The following is a 22,650-nucleotide window of genomic DNA, read 5'->3' as shown; positions in this document are numbered from 1 at the left end:
ATTCTTAACTGCCCTCTGAAGTGGCCTGGCAAGCTGCTCAGTCACCTTCTCGGGGCAGCTAGGGATGGATGATAAATGCCCGCCTTGCCAGCGATGCGCACACCCCGAGATTTTTTTTTTAAAAAGCGGCCTTCAGACAGCTAAGTAGGAGCCAAGCTACCCAGAGGTTGTGAGTTCGAATCCCACCTTGGCAAGATGTAAACCTAAATTCAATAAATCTGGTAATCTGTGGACTGAATTGTAAAAATCCAACTGGTCCATTAATGTCCTTCAGGGAAGGGAACCTGCCATCCTTTACCCAGTCTGACCTACATGTGGCTCCAGTCCCACACTGGGTGGGTGACTCAATACCCTCTGAAGTGGTCTAAAGGAGAAAGCCCACCACCACTTTCTCAGGGCAAGTAGGGATGGTCAATAAATGCCGGTCTTGCCATGTTCACCCACATCCTGAGAACAAATTATAAAAAGTTTCCCTAGTTCAATGCTGATGGGGCTGGGGCTGGGGCTGGGGCTGATCTTCTAGTCATGGCTCCATCCTTTGGGGATCAAAGCAGCACTGACAGGGCTATTGGTGCAAATAAACACATCTACTATTCATTAGAGTTTTTTGAGGATGTAACTAGCAGGCTAGATAAAGGGGAACCAGTGGCTGTAGTATATTTGGATTTTCAAAAGGCATTCGATAAGGTGCCACATAAAAGGTTGTTACACAAGATTAGGGCTCATGGGGTTGGGGTAATATATTAGCGTGGATTGAGGGTTGGTTAAAGGACAGAAAACAGAGAGTAGGGTTAAACGGGTCATTTTCGGTTTGGCAGGTTGTAACTAGTGGAGTGCCGTAAGGATCAGTGCTTGGACCTCAGCTATTTACAATCTATATTAATGACTTAGATGAAGGGACCGAGTGTAATGTATCCAAGTTTGCTGATGATACAAAGTTAAGTGGGAAAGTAAGCTGTGAGGAGGACACAGAGTCTGCAAAGGGATACAGACAGATTAAGTAAGTGGGCAAGAAGGTGGCAGATGGAGTAAAATGTGGGGAAACGTGAGGTTATTCACTTTGGTAGGAAGGATAGAATAGAATAGAACATGCAGGTACAGCAGGCAATTAGGAAGGCAAATGGCATGTTGGCCTTTATTGCAAGGGGGTTGGAGTACAAGAGTAAGGAAGTCTTACTACAGTTGTACAGGGCTTTAGTGAGATCACACCTGGAGTACTGGGTTTTGGTTATCTAAGGAAGGATACACTTGCCTTAGAGGCAGTGCAACGAAGGTTCACTAGATTAATTCCTGGGATGAGAGGGTTGTCCTATGAGGAGAGGTTGAGTAGAATGGGCCTATACTGTCTGGAGTTTAAAAGAATGAGAGGTGATGTCATTGAAACATATAAGATTCTGAGGGGGCTTGACAGGGTAGATGCTGAGAGGTTGTTTCCCCTGGCTGGAGAGTCTAGAACTAGAGGGCATAGTCTCAGGGTAAGGGGTCAGCCATTTAAGACTGAGATGAGGAAGAATTTCTTCACTCAGAGGGTTGTGAATCTTTGGAATTCTCTACCCCAGAGGGCTGTGTTTGCTCAGTTGTTGAGGTTCAAGGCTGAGATCGATAGATTTTTGGACTCTAGGGGAATCAAGGGATATGAGGATAAGGTGGGAAAGTGGAATTGAGGGAGAAGATCAGCCATGATCTGATTGAACGGCGGAGCAGCCTCGAGGGCTGTATGGCCTACTCCTGCTCCTAGTTCTTATGTTCTTATGTTCTATATTCTTACTAACATCAAAATTTCAACACTTTAGGGGGTGTGTGGAAAGTCTTGAGCTCCAACTAGTGTGGATAAAGGGTGGGACTGTAGGGTAAAGTTGGCCCCTCGGGAAGAAAGGTGAGACTACCTGAAACTCATCCACTAAAGAGGGTGGGTGGCTTGGCCTGATCTTGAATCAAGACAGGTAAAGGGTGGCTGCAGGGCAAACCAGAAAATGCCCAAGCTCCAGGTACCAGAAGCTTGGACCTACCTGAGCACCAGGTCCTGGAAACCTGGGCCTGCCTGAGCACCATGTCCTGGAAACCTGGGCCTACCTGAGCACCTGGTCCTGGAAAACTGGGCCTACCTGAGCACCAGGTACCGGAAGCCTGGGCCTACCTGAGCACCTGGTCCTGGAAAACTGGGCCTACCTCAGCACCAAGTACCGGAAGCCTGGGCCTACCTGGGCTCCAGCTACTGGAAGCCTGGGCCTGCCTGAACTCCAGTTGCTTCAGAGGAACTGTGGCTGAAGCTCGATTTTATCCATGATGGGGGTAGGAAACAACCGTCTAAGATCCAGCTATTCCGGGGAAGAGTGCAGCTGCCTGATGTGTGGCTACTGCAGGAGATGGGTGAAATTGGAAAGGAAGGATGAAATGAACTGGGGAGATTGGGGAAACCAATTAGGGTCAGTCGCTCTCTTCACCTGTGTTGAGTATGAAATGAGTGCAAGCAGCAACCAGCCCCAAGCACCGCCAGCCTTCCCCCTTAACGTGCTGAAGTTGTGTTAAGGTTTAAGTGGAGACACCTCTCCCCCTCGTGTGGCTTATCAGTCCCTTTAGCAATGCTGAATGTGAATTAGCTCTAAGCTGTGTCCACTCTCTATCTGTGCTAGATGTAAAGTAAGCTTACAGCCCCCTCTCCCTATGGGATCAGTTATTCCCGATATTATTGTCTGTGGGGTAAGCGAGTCCCAGCAGCTGACAAAATCCATGTCCGTTTCTAATTGATAGGCTTCCTCGAAAAGAACAGAGATCAGTTGAGTTCTGATGTGATCCAGGTCGTGCATTCTTCCAAGAACAAATTCCTCAAACAAATCTTCCAAGCGAGCTTAGGATCAGCACCGGGAAGGACCCAAAACCACAAGCAAATTCTTCCTGAAGGTTCCATCAAGGTTATTGAACTGTGGTTTAAATGTATTCACCTCATGTAATTCCTGTTCAATCTTGAAGTACAGTCGGTCATTCTAAAGAATGGGGTGAGGAAGGTCCTCACCCCATACAGCACAGGGTGAGGACAGACTGTACCATTCCCAGTATACACCCTCTGCAATCTGTACTATTCTCAGTTTACACCCTCTGCAGACTGTACCATTCCCAGTTTACACCCTCTGCAGTCTGGACTGTTCCCAGTTTACACCCTCCACAGTCTGTACCGTTCCCAATTTAGACCCTCCAAGTCTGTACTATTCCCAGTATACACCGTCTACAGTCTGTACTATTCCCAATATACACTCTGCAGTCTGTACCACTCTGAGTATACACCCTTGGCTGTCTGTACTACTTCCCGTATGCACCATCTGCAATCTGTACCATTCCCAGTGTACACCCTCTGCAGTCAGCACCAGTCCAAGTATACAGCCTCTGCAGATTTACTATTCCCTGTATACAGCCTCGGCAGACAAGAGAATGGCCTGTTTCTGTGCTGCAAACTTGATGTACTAGGAACAGTATGGACTGCTGTACCATTCCCAGTATATACCCTCTGCAGACTGTACTGTTCCCAGTACACATCTCCAACAGTCTATACTATTCCCAGTACATATCTCCCAACAGTCCATACTGTTCCCAGTACACATCTCCAACAGTCCATACTGTTCCCAGTACACATCTCCAACAGTCTATACTATTCCCAGTACACATCTCCAACAGTCTATACTATTCCCAGTACACATCTCCAACAGTCCATACTGTTCCCAGTACACATCTCCAACAGTCTATACTATTCCCAGTACATATCTCCAACAGTCTATACTATTCCCAGTACACATCTCCAACAGTCTATACTATTCCCAGTACACATCTCCAACAGTCCATACTGTTCCCAGTACACATCTCCAACAGTCTATACTATTCCCAGTACATATCTCCCAACAGTCCATACTGTTCCCAGTACACATCTCCAACAGTCTATACTATTCCCAGTACATATCTCCCAACAGTCCATACTGTTCCCAGTACACATCTCCAACAGTCTATACTATTCCCAGTACATATCTCCCAACAGTCTATACTGTTCCCAGTACACATCTCCAACAGTCTATACTATTCCCAGTACACATCTCCAACAGTCCATACTGCTCCCAGTACACATCTCCAACAGTCCATACTGTTCGCAGTACACATCTCCAACAGTCTATACTATTCCCAGTACATACCTCCCAACAGTCCATACTGTTCCCAGTACACATCTCCAACAGTCCATACTGTTCCCAGTACACATCTCCAACAGTCCATACTGTTCCCAGTACACATCTCCAGCAGTCCATACTGTTCCCAGTATATATCTCCAGCAGTCCATACTGTTCACAGTACACATCTCCAACAGTCCATAGTGTTCCCAGTACACATCTCCAACAGTCCATACTGTTCCCAGTACACATCTCCAACAGTCCATACTGTTCCCAGTACATATCTCCAACAGTCCATACTGTTCCCAGTACACATCTCCAGCAGTCCATACTGTTCCCAGTACATATCTCCAACAGTCCATACTGTTCCCAGTACACATCTCCAACAGTCCATAGTGTTCCCAGTACACATCTCCAACAGTCCATACTGTTCCCAGTACACATCTCCAACAGTCCATACTGTTCCCAGTACATATCTCCAGCAGTCCATACTGTTCCCAGTACACATCTCCAACAGTCCATACTGTTCCCAGTACATATCTCCAACAGTCCATACTGTTCCCAGTACACATCTCCAGCAGTCCATACTGTTCCCAGTACACATCTCCAACAGTCCATACTGTTCCCAGTACACATCTCCAGCAGTCCATACTGTTCCCAGTACACATCTCCAACAGTCCATACTGATCCCAGTACACATCTCCAACAGTCCATACTGTTCCCAGTACACATCTCCAACAGTCCATACTGTTCCCAGTACACATCTCCAGCAGTCCATACTGTTCCCAGTACATATCTCCAACAGTCCATACTGTTCCCAGTACACATCTCCAGCAGTCCATACTGTTCCCAGTACACATCTCCAACAGTCCATACTGTTCCCAGTACACATCTCCAACAGTCCATACTGTTCCCAGTACACATCTCCAGCAGTCCATACTGTTCCCAGTACACATCTCCAACAGTCCATACTGATCCCAGTACACATCTCCAACAGTCCATACTGTTCCCAGTACACATCTCCAACAGTCCATACTGTTCCCAGTACACATCTCCAACAGTCCATACTGTTCCCAGTACACATCTCCAACAGTCCATACTGTTCCCAGTACACATCTCCAACAGTCCATACTGATCCCAGTACACATCTCCAACAGTCCATACTGTTCCCAGTACACATCTCCAGCAGTCCATACTGTTCACAGTACACATCTCCAACAGTCCATACTGATCCCAGTACACATCTCCAACAGTCCATACTGTTCCCAGTACACATCTCCAACAGTCCATACTGTTCCCAGTACACATCTCCAACAGTCTATTATGATCTCAGTACACATCTCCAACAGTCCATACTGTTCCCAGTACACATCTCCAACAGTCCATACTGTTCCCAGTACACATCTCCAACAGTCCATACTGTTCCCAGTACACATCTCCAACAGTCCATACTGTTCCCAGTACACATCTCCAACAGTCCATAGTGTTCCCAGTACACATCTCCAACAGTCCATACTGTTCCCAGTACACATCTCCAACAGTCCATACTGTTCCCAGTACACATCTCCAGCAGTCCATACTGTTCTCAGTACACATCTCCAGCAGTCCATACTGTTCCCAGTACACATCTCCAGCAGTCCATACTGTTCCCAGTACACATCTCCAGCAGTCCATACTGTTCCCAGTACACATCTCCAGCAGTCCATACTGTTCCCAGTACACATCTCCAGCAGTCCATACTGTTCCCAGTACACATCTCCAACAGTCCATACTGATCCCAGTACATATCTCCAACAGTCCATACTGATCCCACTACACATCTCCAGCAGTCCATACTGTTCCCAGTACACATCTCCAACAGTCTATACTGATCCCAGTACAGATCTCCAACAGTCCATACTGATCCCACTACACATCTCCAGCAGTCCATACTGTTCCCAGTACACATCTCCAGCAGTCCATACTGTTCCCAGTACACATCTCCAACAGTCCATACTGTTCCTAGTACACACCTCCAACAGTCCATACTGTTCCCAGTACACATCTCCAGCAGTCCATAGTGTTCCCAGTACACATCTCCAACAGTCCATACTGTTCCCAGTACACATCTCCAACAGTCCATACTGTTCCCAGTACACATCTCCAACAGTCCATTGTGTTCCCAGTACACATCTCCAACAGTCCATAGTGTTCCCAGTACACATCTCCAACAGTCCATACTGTTCCCAGTACACATCTCCAGCAGTCCATAGTGTTCCCAGTACACATCTCCAACAGTCCATACTGTTCCCAGTACACATCTCCAACAGTCCATACTGTTCCCAGTACACATCTCCAGCAGTCCATAGTGTTCCCAGTACACATCTCCAATAGTCCATACTGTTCCCAGTACACATCTCCAACAGTCCATACTGTTCCCAGTACACATCTCCAGCAGTCCATAGTGTTCCCAGTACACATCTCCAACAGTCCATACTGTTCCCAGTACATATCTCCAGCAGTCCATACTGTTCCCAGTACACATCTCCAACAGTCCATACTGTTCCCAGTACATATCTCCAGCAGTCCATACTGTTCCCAGTACACATCTCCAACAGTCCATACTGTTCCCAGTACACATCTCCAACAGTCCATACTGTTCCCAGTACACATCTCCAGCAGTCCATAGTGTTCCCAGTACACATCTCCAACAGTCCATACTGTTCCCAGTACACATCTCCAACAGTCCATACTGTTCCCAGTACACATCTCCAGCAGTCCATAGTGTTCCCAGTACACATCTCCAACAGTCCATACTGTTCCCAGTACATATCTCCAGCAGTCCATACTGTTCCCAGTACACATCTCCAACAGTCCATACTGTTCCCAGTACACATCTCCAACAGTCCATACTGTTCCCAGTACACATCTCCAACAGTCCATACTGATCCCAGTACACATCTCCAGCAGTCCATACTGTTCCCAGTACACATCTCCAACAGTCCATACTGATCCCAGTACACATCTCCAACAGTCCATACTGTTCCCAGTACACATCTCCAGCAGTCCATACTGATCCCAGTACACATCTCCAACAGTCCATACTGATCCCAGTACACATCTCCAACAGTCCATACTGTTCCCAGTACACATCTCCAACAGTCCATACTGTTCCCAGTACACATCTCCAGCAGTCCATACTGATCCCAGTACACATCTCCAACAGTCCATACTGATCCCAGTACACATCTCCAACAGTCCATACTGTTCCCAGTACACATCTCCAACAGTCCATACTGATCCCAGTACACATCTCCAACAGTCCATACTGTTCCCAGTACACATCTCCAGCAGTCCATACTGATCCCAGTACACATCTCCAGCAGTCCATACTGATCCCAGTACACATCTCCAACAGTCCATACTGATCCCAGTACACATCTCCAACAGTCCATACTGTTCCCAGTACACATCTCCAACAGTCCATACTGTTCCCAGTACACATCTCCAACAGTCCATACTGTTCCCAGTACACATCTCCAACAGTCCATACTGTTCCCAGTACACATCTCCAGCAGTCCATACTGATCCCAGTACACATCTCCAACAGTCCATACTGTTCCCAGTACACATCTCCAACAGTCCATACTGTTCCCAGTACACATCTCCAACAGTCCATACTGTTCCCAGTACACATCTCCAACAGTCTATTATGATCTCAGTACACATCTCCAACAGTCCATACTGTTCCCAGTACACATCTCCAACAGTCCATACTGTTCCCAGTACACATCTCCAGCAGTCCATACTGTTCCCAGTACACATCTCCAGCAGTCCATACTGTTCCCAGTACACATCTCCAACAGTCCATACTGTTCCCAGTACACATCTCCAACAGTCCATACTGATCCCAGTACACATCTCCAACAGTCCATACTGATCCCAGTACACATCTCCAGCAGTCCATACTGTTCCCAGTACACATCTCCAGCAGTCCATACTGTTCCCAGTACACATCTCCAACAGTCCATACTGTTCCCAGTGTCGATTTCCTAAAGTATTTAAGTTCCATCCCGTCTTGTTACTAAAGTCGGGTAGCTCAGGCTGTTGTGCACTGGACTCGAGGCCAAAGGTTCCTCCTTATGTCTTACAATGTGGGACGAGTGAGGGTCTCGGCAGTGCAGTAGAGCTGTCGCTGTGTCTCTTGGCCGTTTGGCAGTGGTAAGAAGGATCAGCACCGCACCGGTCGGGTCCAGTGGAGACTGACCTCTGCAGTGACCTCCCATTCACTCCTCTTTTTGCAATTTGATTTGGCTCTCTCTGAATATACAATGCCCAGGAATAACGACTGGCAGAAAGCTATCAAGCCTGCCCTGCAGTTACCACCTCGATAACCTGTCAGGGTCCCTGAACCATCATTTTCACTGGCCGGGGGTTTCAGGATGATGGCGGGAGTCTCCATTCTTCTTGCAATAGCCAACGCAAATTGCAGGGTTCGCTTTAAAGAGCCGATGAGGCAGGCCATGCCGTGTTGACTCAACTCCAACACCTTCAAGGTGAGACTGCGACTCCCTGTCTTGCAAACTCTCCCAAAGGAAACTACTGGCTAATGAGCAGTGTAGGGATAAACACAATGACAGGATCCAAATCCACGTTCTCAAACCGAGTGAAGGAAAATGCAAGCTTTATTCGAGACAGCCTGTGGATTGTTTTATTCGTGACAGTGTAGACTGATCTAAATTGGTTCGAGGCGGGGGCTCACCATACCGGTGAGTCAGATAACAGAAAAGCACTCATCCTTGTGTTGGTAAAATGCAATGGACAATGGAAGAGGACTTTCTTTGCATAAGGCCAAGGATTGGTTCAGTGCTCCTGTTAATGAATCCACGGTGTGTTTGAGCAGCTCAGTGATGTTTAACTATATCGCTTTATTGTACAGGTGACTGACATCCATAGGCGGTTTCCCACACTCAGTGGGCAGTTCAAACAGTCACTGGACAACCTAATGAGAACCTTGAGGGCTTGTCAGCCCTTCTTCGTTCGCTGCATCAAGCCCAATGAATTCAAAAAACCACTGGTAAGAAATCTCTTGGTACAGACAGCGAGTGAGATGGGACTGAATGTGTACAGACAGTGAGTGAGATGGGACACTGTTACAGACAGTGAGTGAGATGGGAATCTGGGTGAGAATGGACTCTGTGTACAGACAGTGAGTGAGATGGCACTCTGTGTACAGACAGTGAGTGAGATGGGACACTGTGTACAGACAGTGAGTGAGATGGGACTCTGTGTACAGACAGTGAGTGAGATGGGACTCTGTGTGCAGACAGTGAGTGAGATGGGACTCTGTGTACAGACAGTGAGTGAGATGGGACACTGTGTACAGACAGTGAGTGAGAAGGGACTCTGTGTGCAGACAGTGAGTGAGATGGGACACTGTGTACAGACAGTGAGTGAGATGGCACTCTGTGTACAGACAGGGAGTGAGATGGGACTGAATGTGTACAGACAGTGAGTGAGATGGGACACTGTGTACAGACAGTGAGTGAGATGGCACTCTGTGTACAGACAGGGAGTGAGATGGGACTGAATGTGTACAGACAGTGAGTGAGATGGGACACTGTGTACAGACAGTGAGTGAGATGGCACTCTGTGTACAGACAGGGAGTGAGATGGGACTGAATGTGTACAGACAGTGAGTGAGATGGGACACTGTGTACAGACAGTGAGTGAGATGGCACTCTGTGTACAGACAGGGAGTGAGATGGGACTGAATGTGTACAGACAGTGAGTGAGATGGGACACTGTGTACAGACAGTAAGTGAGATGGCACTCTGTGTGCAGACAGTGAGTGAGATGGGACACTGTGTACAGACAGGGAGTGAGATGGGACACTGTACAGACAGGGAGTGAGATGGGACACTGTACAGACAGTGAGTGAGATGGGACTGAATGTGTGCAGACAGTGAGTGAGATGGGACACTGTACAGACAGGGAGTGAGATGGGACTGAATGTGTACAGACAGTGAGTGAGATGGGACACTGTACAGACAGGGAGTGAGATGGGACTGAATGTGTACAGACAGTGAGTGAGATGGGACACTGTGTACAGACAGTGAGTGAGATGGGACACTGTACAGACAGTGAGTGAGATGGGACTCTGTGTGCAGACAGTGAGTGAGATGGGACACTGTACAGACAGTGAGTGAGATGGGACACTGTGTACAGACAGTGAGTGAGATGGCACTCTGTGTACAGACAGTGAGTGAGATGGGACACTGTACAGACAGTGAGTGAGATGGCACTCTGTGTACAGACAGTGAGTGAGATGGGACACTGTACAGACAGTGAGTGAGATGGGACTCTGTGTACAGACAGTGAGTGAGATGGGACACTGTGTACAGACAGTGAGTGAGCTGGGACATTGTTACAGACAGTGAGTGAGATGGGACACTGTGTACAGACAGTGAGTGAGAAGGGACTGAATGTGTGCAGACAGTGAGTGAGAAGGGACAGAATGTGTGCAGACAGTGAGTGAGATGGGACACTGTACAGACAGTGAGTGAGATGGGACTGAATGTGTACAGACAGTGAGTGAGATGGGACTCTGTGTACAGACAGTGAGTGAGATGGGACACTGTGTACAGACAGTGAGTGAGATGGGACACTGTGTACAGACAGTGAGTGAGATGGGACTCGGTACAGACAGTGAATGAGATGGGAATCTGGGTGAGAATGGACTCTGTGTACAGACAGTGAGTGAGATGGGACGCGGTACAGACAGTGAGTGAGATGGGAATCTGGGTGAGAATTGACTCTGTGTACAGACAGTGAGTCAGACGGGACTCTGTGTACAGACAGTCAGTGAGATGGGACTCTGTGTACAGACAGTGAGTGAGAAGGGACTGAATGTGTGCAGACAGTGAGTGAGAAGGGACAGAATGTGTGCAGACAGTGAGTGAGATGGCACTCTGTGTACAGACAGTGAGTGAGAAGGGACTCTGTGTACAGACAGTGAGTGAGATGGGACACTGTGTACAGACAGTGAGTGAGATGGGACTGAATGTGTGCAGACAGTGAGTGAGATGGCACTCTGTGTACAGACAGTGAGTGAGAAGGGACTGAATGTGTGCAGACAGTGAGTGAGATGGGACACTGTGTACAGACAGTGAGTGAGATGGGACACTGTACAGACAGTGAGTGAGATGGGACTCTGTGTACAGACAGTGAGTGAGATGGGACTCTGTGTACAGACAGTGAGTGAGATGGGACACTGTGTACAGACAGTGAGTGAGATGGGACTGAATGTGTACAGACAGGGAGTGAGATGGGACTCTGTGTACAGACAGTGAGTGAGATGGGACACTGTGTACAGACAGTGAGTGAGATGGGACTGAATGTGTACAGACAGGGAGTGAGATGGGACTCTGTGTACAGACAGTGAGTGAGATGGGACTGAATGTGTACAGACAGGGAGTGAGATGGGACTCTGTGTACAGACAGTGAGTGAGATGGGACTGAATGTGCATGGAGAGTTTGACCTCTATTTCAACCTCTCTGTGCAATAGTTGGTCTACGCCATAGTTGGGCATTGTCACTACACAGAACTTTCCATTCTGTAATGACTGGAATATGATATATATTAGCGAAAAATCCCTTCCGATAATGAATGTCTCTTACAAAATGAAGCTGGGCAGCACTGGTCCTAATGTTCTGATCTGATTTGTCTAGCTGTTTGATCGGGAGTTGTGCATTATGCAATTACGATATTCCGGACTGATGGAGACTATCTGCATCCGCAAGTCAGGCTATCCCATTTGGTACACCTGCCCTGATTTTGTGCAGCAGTACAAGATTTTATTGCCATCAGCACTGTGGCAGGTGAAAGAGGTAGGTCAGGGAATGGTAGCCTGGGGATTGTCCAATCGGTGTTATTCCTCCCCACTGCATTTGATGAGTTAATACTGGTGTTAAAATAATACTGAATCAGAAATGGAATGGATTGACCTTATTATAGGAAGGATGTTGGAGCCATGGAGAGGGTAATGCGAAGAATCAGAATATCAGGAATGAGAAATGGAACATTGGGAACAAAAACTGAAAATGCTGGAAACACTCAGCAGGTCAGGCAGCGGCTGTAAAGGAAGCAGCGCTGATGTTACAGGCCCAGCCCTCCATCAGAACGGGAAGGTGTTTCCGATGAACAGCGTATAAGGAGGAGCGAAGCGAGGGAAAGAGGGGAGGAAAAAAGACCACATTCACAGGAAAATGAACGAGCTGTAAAGTGACAGAAGTGATCGTGTAAGACAGAAGGAGGCACGATGAGAGAAATTAGTGAAATAAAAGACAAGTTCCAGAGAATGAGTCAATAGTTGAACGAGGAATGCTGACCTTCCTTTTCCTTCCTGCACATTCCTGGAAAATTGGGGTTTTTCCTGCAGTAACTGAGAGGGGTGAGTGGGATCAAGTAGAGACTTTCAAGGTTGCGATAGATTTTGAGACACTAAGTAACGAAAGAGCAATTTTTTTCTAGTTGGTGAATCAGAAACAAGGGGGCGTTATCAGTAAATAATGAAGGGGGAACTTCGAAAAATAAATTCACATAGGATTATTGGAACATGGAATGCTTTGCCACAAATAACTGTTGAGTCATAAACTATAACATAGAAACATCAATTTCTTAGTCATCCTTTACTGGTTTCTAAAACCCTCCCAATCCTCAGGCTTACTGCTCTTTTTGGCAACATTGTAAGCCTCTTCTTTTAATCTAATACTATCCTTAAATTCTGTAATTAGCCACGGTTTTCCCATGGAGTTTTTATTCATAGAAACAAAGGAACATAGAAAATAGGAGCAGGAGTAGGCCACTATTTTTTTACTAATACTAATTTCCTTTAATTCCTCCTTCTCACTAGTCCCTTGGTTCCCTAGCATTTCTGGGAAGTTATTTGTGTCCTCTTCCGTGAAGACAGAACCAAAGTATTTGTTTAATTGCTCTGCCATTTCCTTGTTCCCCATTATAAATTCTCCTGTTTCTGACTGTAAGGGACCTAAATTTGTCTTCACTAATCTTTTTCTTTTTACATACTTGTAGAAGCTTTTACGGTCCACTTTTATGTTCCTTGCAAGTTTACTCTCATACTCTATTATTCCCTCTTAATCAATTTCTTGGTCCTTTTTTGCTGAATTCTAAACTGCTCCCAATCGTCGGGCTTGCTACTTTTTCTGGCAACTTTATATGACTCCTCTTTATATGGGTCCTCTTAAGGGTTATCCTTAATTTCTTTTGTTAGCCATGGTTGGGCTGCTTTTCCTTTTGTGTTTTTGTGCCAGAAAAGAATGTATTACTGTTGCAATTCATGAATTCGTTCCTTAAATGTTAGCCATTGCCTATCCACCGTCATGCCTTTTAATGAAGCTTCCCAATCTATCATAGCCAACTCACTCCTCATACCTTCGTAGTTTCCTTTGTTTAGATTTAGGACCCTAGTTTCAGATTGAACTACTTCACTTTCCATCTTAATGAAGAATTCTATCATGTTATGGTCACTCTTCCCTAAAGGACCCCGCACAACAAGATTATTAATTCACCCCTTCTCATTGCACAATACCCAATCTAGGATAGCCTGTTCCCTGGTTGGCTCCTCAACGTACTGGTCTAAAAAACCATCTCGTACACACTCCAGGAATTCATGCTCCACAGTATTATTGCTAATTTGGTTTGGCCAGGCAAAAGTAGATTAAAGTCACCCATGATTACTGTAGTACCCTTGTTACATGCATCTCTAATTTCCTGTTTGATGCCATCCCCTACATTACCACTACTGTTTGGAGGCCTATAGACAACTCCCACCAGTGTTTTCTGCCCCTTGGTGCTTCTTAACTCCACCCAGACTGATTCTACATCTTGATTTTCTGAGCCAATATCCTTTCTCACTATTGCTCTGATTTCATCCTTTACTAACAACACCACCCCACCTCCTTTTCCTTTTTGCCTGTCCTTCCTAAATATCGAATACCCTTGGATATTCAGCTCCCAGCCTTGGTCACCCTGCAGCCATGTCTCCGTAATCACAATTATATTGTATCCGTTTACATCTATTTGTGCTGTTAATTCATCTACCTTATTACGAATGCTTCGTGCATTCAGATACAGTGCTTTTAGATTTGTCTTTTTAACATTTTTAGACACCTTAACATTTTTTTGTACTATGGCCCTATTTGTCTTATTACCATTTTTTCTTACCCGGACCCTATTTGTTGTCTTTTGTTTGTACGCTCTGTCCCTTCCTGACACAATCTGGTTATCCTTACCCCAGTCACTTTCCTGCACTGCTTCCTTGTCTTTTCTCTTTAACATTCTAGATTTCTCTCCACCGGGACCCTCCTCCCCCCTTATATAGTTTAAAGCCCTATCTACCTCCCTAGTTATTCGATTCGCTAGAATTCTGGTCCCAGCATGGTTCAGGTGTAGTCTGTCCCAACGGAACAGCTCTCTCTCTCCCCAGTACTGTGCCAGTGCCCCACGAATCGAAACCCACTTCTCCCACACCAATCTTTAGCCACGCATTCATCTCCCTGATCCTATTGACCCTATGCCAATTTGCTCGTGGCTCAGGTTGCTACTGGAGTGGCAGCCACATCTGCTGATGATGGAAAATTTCAGGTGATAGACAGATGTCACGTAATAGACAGATGTCAGGTGATGGACAGATGTCAGGTTGCTAGGAAGAGCGGTTGAGGCCTGGACCCTGGACTCTTTTAGGAAACAGCTGGGTGGTGTCGAGGGGAGACATGGGGGTTGGTATTATTGCAGGATGGGATCAAATGGGCTGAGAGACTTTCTCCATAACTTATCTTGTGATCCTGTGCAGTTACGTGATACTGCAGAAGCATTAATGGTAGCACACGCCCTTGGCACTTATATGGTGCATGTGAGACGTTCCCTTTAGGACAGCCTGTGGTTTACTCTGTGTCACTCTATGCGTATTATCCCAGCTCCCCCCTTGTCCCACATCCTCTTTTTGTTTGTTTCAGTTCACCTTCTGCATGTTCCCGTTCCTTCTAATGCTCTAACTCCAACTCTGAAGCAGCACTATCTCTCTACGTTCTGTGGAAAGTACATAGGTGAGGCCCCTTTAATTGGCCTCTTTAACAAGCCAACTGCAGTTACCCAACAAATCCGCATATTACTCTGGGCTATTAGACACACCAGAGTTTTCTCCGTTTTAGCCTTCACTTTGCCTCTGGGTTAAATTATCCCACAGAGGAATTTCTAGCCTTTAGCAGCAATCAGAGGTAGAATTAATACAGCACCAGGATACAACTGATTCTCAGTGAAGCCACAGTCCACAATATACTGTCATAGCACCTTGCAGCACCTCATTCCCAGTATATCAGCATAGCCAAGCAGTCTATCTCGTTGCCAGGGATGTGACTGCTTGTGGTGTATCAGCACAATCCCCCAGCCGTGGTTCAGTGGGACTCACTCTCACCCCTGAGTCGGAAGGTCATGGGTTCAGAGCCCCATTCCAGGGACTTTGAGCACAAAAAAAAATTGGCTGCCACTCCCCGTGCAGTACTGGAGAAGCTCCTGTCCGACAGCAGAGCCTGGTCTCCAATTGTCTCAGATTTCCCTGCCATTGGGCCAAGACCTCACTCCGCTGGGACCATGTGGTGGTTGGTGTACAACAACCATTCCACGTTTAAAGAATCCACGCACAGGCATCTTCCTCTCCTGGAGTGGAAGCAAGTCATCCTCAACCTTGAGGGACTGCCACAGACAGACCTGCACAATAGGTGGTGTTACAAGTCCAGTCTGCCACTGGTACCCATTTGGATTCAGTGGTGTCACTCCCATAAGCGGTCTGCTTGCCTGTTTTGACTCCCACTGCCACGTATCTACCAGCGCAATAGCAGGACCCGGGAAAGTAACACTGCAGTAGATTGTTAATTTGCCGGCTGGCATACATCTGGATCGGCCGCACGTTACAGAAACTGCCTGATTTACGTATTCATTAAAATCAATGGAATTGAAGATCGGGTGATGTCTTTACCAGGCAGCCAATCCGCAATGCCAGAGCTATGCCCGGGCAGCAAGTTTAAAATCTACCCCAATGAAGCTCGCTTGCGTTCTGGGCTGTTCTGTTGGTGTCTCGAGTACGTGTACTCCTTCAGTCTCTCGAAAGGGGGATCGAGTTAACATGAGGCATGGTGACGATCGGCTCAGTTCATGAACTGCTTCATTCCACAGTAGGCAAATCATACAGAACACTGGATATGATGAAAGTTACTTGGCCCAATCAATTCAATCCCTGTGTACACTTGTCCACATGGGGAGCTTCTTACTTAATGTACAAAGATGGATTCGCTCTGTTATCTGTTCCATCAGCAGTGCGGAGGTCAATTCTCCAGTCAGTTACTTTGACTGACTGCATTGAGTTTTAAAAAGCCTCCCTTCAAAGACTTGCAGAGATGAAAGATATATTTGAGACCACCAAGATACTATATGTCTCCTGAATGACCAAACATTGATATCTGGGATCTGTGCAAAACAATTGCCCATCCTGCATTTAAATCACCTCTCCTGTGTCCTATGGATGTCCGACCTAGCATGGGCTGTCGGGATAAACAGTTCCCTTTCAGGCCAAGCTCTGACCAAAATACATGTTAATATCACTTATGTCCAAGTCTTTTTTATGGGAAAAATGGCACAGAATTCTGAACTGTGACAGTAATTTATCTCATTGCCAGTGATGTCACTGTTTATGGTGTATCAGTACAGTAGAGTGGTGTATCTTGTTCCCAGTGATGTCACTTTGTATCGCACTCTGTTCTATTAGTGAATCACTAAGTGTACTCTCCCTATTTATCATTACAGGAGAGTGCTCACTCGTGCTGCAGACAGATCGCCAAATCAGTGATTGGAATCGATGGAGATTGGAAGATGGGGAGAACAAAGATCTTCCTGAAGGTTGTGTATAAATGGATGGTTTTCAGACCATTAACGCATGTCACAGACAAACCTCTCCTCAAACAGGCCTGTCCTTTACATCAGTCTATTTCACAGGGTAGCTATAAGGGGCTGCTCTCAAGTCCCATAATAGTTACATGTTACCTGGAATCAAGTGTAGTGCACCAGGAGAATCATGGCACACAGCTCCCCCTCAGTGTGCTACAGCTCCCCCTCACTGTGCTACAGCTCCCCCTCACTGTGCTACAGCTCCCCCTCGGTGTGCTACAGCTCCCCCTCACTGTGCTACAGCTCCCCCTCAGTGTGCTACAGCTCCCCCTCAGTGTGCTACAGCTCCCCCTCACTGTGCTACAGCTCACCCTCAGTGTGCTACAGCTCCCCCTCAGTGTGCTACAGCTCCCCCTCACTGTGCTACAGCTCACCCTCGGTGTGCTACAGCTCCCCCTCGGTGTGCTACAGCTCCCACTCGGTGTGCTACAGCTCACCCTCGGTGTGCTACAGCTCCCCCTCACTGTGCTACAGCTCCCCCTCACTGTGCTACAGCTCACCCTCGGTGTGCTACAGCTCCCCCCTCAGTGTGCTACAGCTCCCCCTCACTGTGCTACAGCTCCCCCTCGGTGTGCTACAGCTCACCCTCAGTGTGCTACAGCTCCCCCTCAGTGTGCTACAGCTCCCCCTCACTGTGCTACAGCTCACCCTCGGTGTGCTACAGCTCCCCCCTCAGTGTGCTACAGCTCCCCCTCACTGTGCTACAGCTCCCCCTCGGTGTGCTACAGCTCCCCCTCGGTGTGCTACAGCTCCCCCTCGGTGTGCTACAGCTCCCCCTCGGTGTGCTACAGCTCCCCCTCACTGTGCTACAGCTCCCCCTCGGTGTGCTACAGCTCCCCCTCAGTGTGCTACAGCTCCCCCTCACTGTGCTACAGCTCCCCCTCACTGTGCTACAGCTCCCCTCAGTGTGCTACAGCTCACCCTCAGTGTGCTACAGCTCATATCCAGTGTGCTACAGCTCATATCCAGTGTGCTACAGCTCCCCCTCAATGTGCTACAGCTCCTCCTCAGTGTGCTACAGCTCTCCCTCAATGTGCTACAGCTCACCCTCAGTGTGCTGGCTCATACTCACTGTGCTACTGCTCACATTCAGTGTGCTACAGTTCACACTCAGTGAGCTACATCTCCCCCTGAGTGTGCTACAGCTCACATTCAGTGAGCTACAACTCCCCCTCGGTGTGCTACAGCTCACATTCAGTGTGCTACAGTTCACATTGAGTGTGCTACAGCTCCCCCTCAGTGTGCTACAGCTCCCCCTCAGTGTGCTACAGCTCCCCCTCAGTGTGCTACAGCTCCCCCTCAGTGTGCTACAGCTCATGTTCAGTGTGCTACAGCTCACCCTCAGTGTGCTACAGCTCATGTTCAGTGTGCTACAGCTCACCCTCAGTGTGCTACAGCTCATGTTCAGTGTGCTACAGCTCCCCCTCGGTGTGCTACAGCTCCCCCTCGGTGTGCTACAGCTCACCCTCAGTGTGCTACAGCTCATGTTCAGTGTGCTACAGCTCATGTTCAGTGTGCTACAGCTCCCCCTCAGTGTGCTACAGCTCCCCCTCAGTGTGCTACAGCTCACCCTCAGTGTGCTACAGCACCCCACCTCAGTGTGCTACAGCTCCCCCCTCACTGTGCTACAGCTCCCCCTCAGTGTGCTACAGCTCATGTTCAGTGTGCTACAGCTCACCCTCAGTGTGCTACAGCTCATGTTCAGTGTGCTACAGCTCACCCTCAGTGTGCTACAGCTCATGTTCAGTGTGCTACAGCTCACCCTCGGTGTGCTACAGCTCCCCCTCGGTGTGCTACAGGTCCCCCTCGGTGTGCTACAGCTCCCCCTCGGTGTGCTACAGGTCCCCCTCGGTGTGCTACAGCTCCCCCTCGGTGTGCTACAGGTCCCCCTCGGTGTGCTACAGGTCCCCCTCGGTGTGCTACAGCTCCCCCTCGGTGTGCTACAGCTCCCCCTCGGTGTGCTACAGCTCCCCCTCGGTGTGCTACAGCTCCCCCTCAGTGTGCTACAGCTCCCCCTCACTGTGCTACAGCTCCCCCTCAGTGTGCTACAGCTCCCCCTCAGTGTGCTACAGCTCATGTTCAGTGTGCTACAGCTCCCCTTCAGTGTGCTGTCTCACACTCAGTGTGCTACAGCTCCCCCTCAGTGTGCTACAGCTCCCCCTCAGTGTGCTACAGCTCCCCCTCAGTTTATCGATTGTTTTTCTCGGCCCCCTGACAATGGAATTCCATCACTAGATGACTGATGTTGGTGTGTGCTCAACATTACAGCAGCCAAAATTTGCCTGCTACATTTTAAAGTGGGTATTCACTGTACAACCCTAAACGACCCGCTCAGCATCAACGGAGAACTGAGCTGTGGCAGCTCATGGAGGTGTTTGTGCTTAAATCAACACTGATTTTTACTTACAAGCGTTGACACCAGTTGTAAAATCCTGACTGCATAAAATGCAGAGCGTTTGGCATATACGAGGGTATCTGAAAGAGACTGACCATACTTGGCCTGAATCTTCTCTAAGCTTACTCTAGCTCTGTAAGTTGCTTAGAATAAAAGTTTTCCATCCTCACCTAGTTGAGTGAAGGCGAGCAGCGACACTGGGACACGAGGAGAGCTCGTTTCCTTACAGTGGGATATAACACAACATACGTTACAGAATCCTTGACTTATAAGTATCTGTTGTGCGATCCCCGCTGCTCACTCCTCACCTGCCCCGTCATTTGCTGCTGAGCTCTCTGTACTGTGCCCTCCCTAAAGGTCTTGCTTTCTTTCCAGGAAGACGACAACCTGTCCTTGGAGCTCAAGCGAGACAGAATCTTGACAGCAAAGGTCTTGATGATTCAGAAAGTCATGCGTGGTTTGAAAGACAGGTGGGTTCCAACAATTGCACATCAGGGTTATCCCAAAATACTTCTGGCCCAATTACCACTCCGCTTTATTTTTTTTATTTACATTTCAATATATTCTACACAGTAAGTCAACAGCCATCACATCCCTACATTGGCTTCAGGTCCGGGAACGCCTCGATTTTAAAATTCTCATCCTTGTTTTCAAATCCCTCCACGGCCTTGCCCCTCCCTATCTCTGTAACCTCCACCAGACCTACAACCTTCCGAGATCTCTGCGCTCCTCCAATTCTGGCCTCTTGCGTTTCCCTGATTTTAATCACTCCACCATTGGTGGCCGTGCCTTCAGCTACCTGGGCCCTTAGCTCTGGAATTCCCTCCCTAAACCTCTCCGTCTCTTCCTCTCTCTCTTCCTTAAGACACTCCTTAAAACCTACCTCTTTGACCAAGCTTTTGGTTACTAGCCCTAATATCGCCTTATGTGGCTCGGGGTCAAATTTTGTTTGATAATCGCTTCTGTGAAGCATCTTGGGATGTTTTATTACGTTAAAGATGCTATATAAATGAAAGTTGTTGTTGTTGTCGCATTGACCAGAGCGAGAGCAAGCAAAGCAAGTCATCAGGAGGACTACTGGTCCCATATAGGGCAGGATGTCATTTAACATGAAGTGTTTGTACAGCAGCACAAAACCCACTGAATGCATCAAGTCAGTGATAAAAATGTTCAGTGATATAACAGATGTATATTAAGCCATAATTAATGCAAATCAAGAGATCAAAGGGCAGAGATCAGATTGTGTTCAGAGTCAGAGGTCAGATCACTGGATTGTGTTCAAGGTCAGAGGTCAAGTCATTGGATTACGTGCAGGGTCAGAGTTCAGATCACTGGATTGTGCTCAGAGTCAGAGGTCAGATCACTGGATTGTGTTCAGGGCCAGAGGTCAGATCACTGGATTGTGTTCTGGGTCAGAGGTCAGATCGCTGGATTGAGTTCAGAATCAGAGGTCAGATCGCTGGATTGTGTTCAAGGTCAGAGGTCAGGTCATTGGATTATGTGCCAGGTCAGTGTTCCGATCACTGGATTGTGTTCAGAGTCAGAGGTCAGATCATTGGGTTGTGTTCAGGGTCCGAGGTCAGATCACTGGATTGTGTTCCAGGTCAGAGGTCAGATCGCTGGATTGAGTTCAGAATCAGAGGTCGGATCACTGGATTGTGTTCAGGGTCAATAACATTCGACTGGTGTTAACTATTTATTCAATAATACACCGGCTCATGTTCAATCTCTATTATATATTGACCAGAGGAGAGTGGTCTGGACAATCCTTTCCTCCTCATTGACCAGAGGAGAGTGGTCTGGACAGTCCTTTCCTCCTCATTGACCAGAGGAGAGTGGTCTGGACAATCCTTTCCTCCTCATTGACCAGAGGAGAGTGGTGTGGGCAGTCCTTTCCTCCTCATTGACCAGAGGAGAATGGTCTGGGCAGTCCTTTCCTCCTCATTGACCAGAGGAGAATGGTCTGGGCAGTCCTTTCCTCCTCATTGACCAGAGGAGAGTGGTCTGGACAATCCTTTCCTCCTCATTGACCAGAGAAGAGTGGTCTGGGCAGTCCTTTTCTCCTCGTTGACCAGCGAGAGGCCTCACCTCCTGACTTCTCCTAGTTGTAGTCAAGCAGAGGCACTGGGACACAAGGAGAAAAATCAGACCTGAAGGTTGGTTCATTCTGATTGAAAATTTACATATTTCATAGAATTTACAGCACAGAAACTGGACATTCAGCCCAACTGGTCTATACCGGTGTTTATGCTCTACACGAGTCTCCTCCCTCCCTACTTCATCTCACTCTATCAGCATATCCTTCTATTCCTTTCTCCCTCATGTACTTATCCAGCTTCTATGATAGTCGCCTCAACCACTCCTTGTGGTAGCAAGTACCACATTCTAATCACTCACTGGGTAAAGAAGTTTCTCCTCAATTCCTGATTGGATTTACAGAGGTTTTGCTTGGACCTTTTCATTCTGCTTCTTTGGGTTTTGACAGGAAGAACTTCCTGAGACAGAAGAGCTCGGCCCTGCAGATCCAGAGTCACTGGAGGGGATACCAGTGTCGCAAGAAGTGCAAAGTGGTAATTCCTTTCTCCTATATTTACCGTCTACACTAGCCTATCAGAATCATTTCAGGGGACCGCAGTGCTGACTGGTTGGATAATCTGCACCATTTCCTCCAGTTGGGGAGTCAGTGAAAAAGGGGGCCATCAATTTAAAATTGGACCCAGGAGGGTAGGAGAGAGGATGGGACAAACGTCTTTACCCAGAGGGTTGATAGAGTCTGGGATGCATTGCAGCAGGGAGAGGATGAGGCAAAGACCATCAGAGACCCTTTTAAGGGAAAATCGGATAAATATTTGAAGCAGAGGAAGATGCAGGGCTTTGGGAGAGAATGGGACAGTGGGATTAGTTTGGGATTGATACAGGGCTTTGGGAGAGAATGGGACAGTGGGATTAGTTTGGGATTGATACAGGGTTATGGGGAGAGAGTGGGGCAGTGGGATTAGTTTGGGATTGATACAGGGCTATGGGGAGAGAGTGGGGCAGTGGGATTAGTTTGGGATTGATACAGGGCTATGGGGAGAGAGTGGGACAGTGGGATTAGTTTGGGATTG

General features: G+C 47.7%; 1 protein-coding gene across 1 annotated transcript in view; it reads left to right on the top strand.

Annotated features, from left to right (window-relative positions):
- Nucleotides 1-22,650, top strand: part of LOC137331665 (unconventional myosin-VIIa-like) — a 252,700-nt gene that overhangs the window by 80,474 nt on the left and 149,576 nt on the right. The window contains exons 15-20 of the mRNA XM_067995609.1: nt 2,752-2,912; nt 9,067-9,204; nt 11,859-12,017; nt 17,008-17,100; nt 19,919-20,013; nt 22,029-22,113. Of these exons, the coding sequence (XP_067851710.1) occupies nt 2,752-2,912; nt 9,067-9,204; nt 11,859-12,017; nt 17,008-17,100; nt 19,919-20,013; nt 22,029-22,113 (731 nt within the window). The remainder of the gene's footprint in view (nt 1-2,751; nt 2,913-9,066; nt 9,205-11,858; nt 12,018-17,007; nt 17,101-19,918; nt 20,014-22,028; nt 22,114-22,650) is intronic.

This window comes from Heptranchias perlo, chromosome 13, assembly GCF_035084215.1.
Source record: "Heptranchias perlo isolate sHepPer1 chromosome 13, sHepPer1.hap1, whole genome shotgun sequence".
NCBI lineage: Eukaryota > Metazoa > Chordata > Chondrichthyes > Hexanchiformes > Hexanchidae > Heptranchias > Heptranchias perlo.
This window is presented reverse-complemented; position numbering and strand designations above follow the sequence as displayed.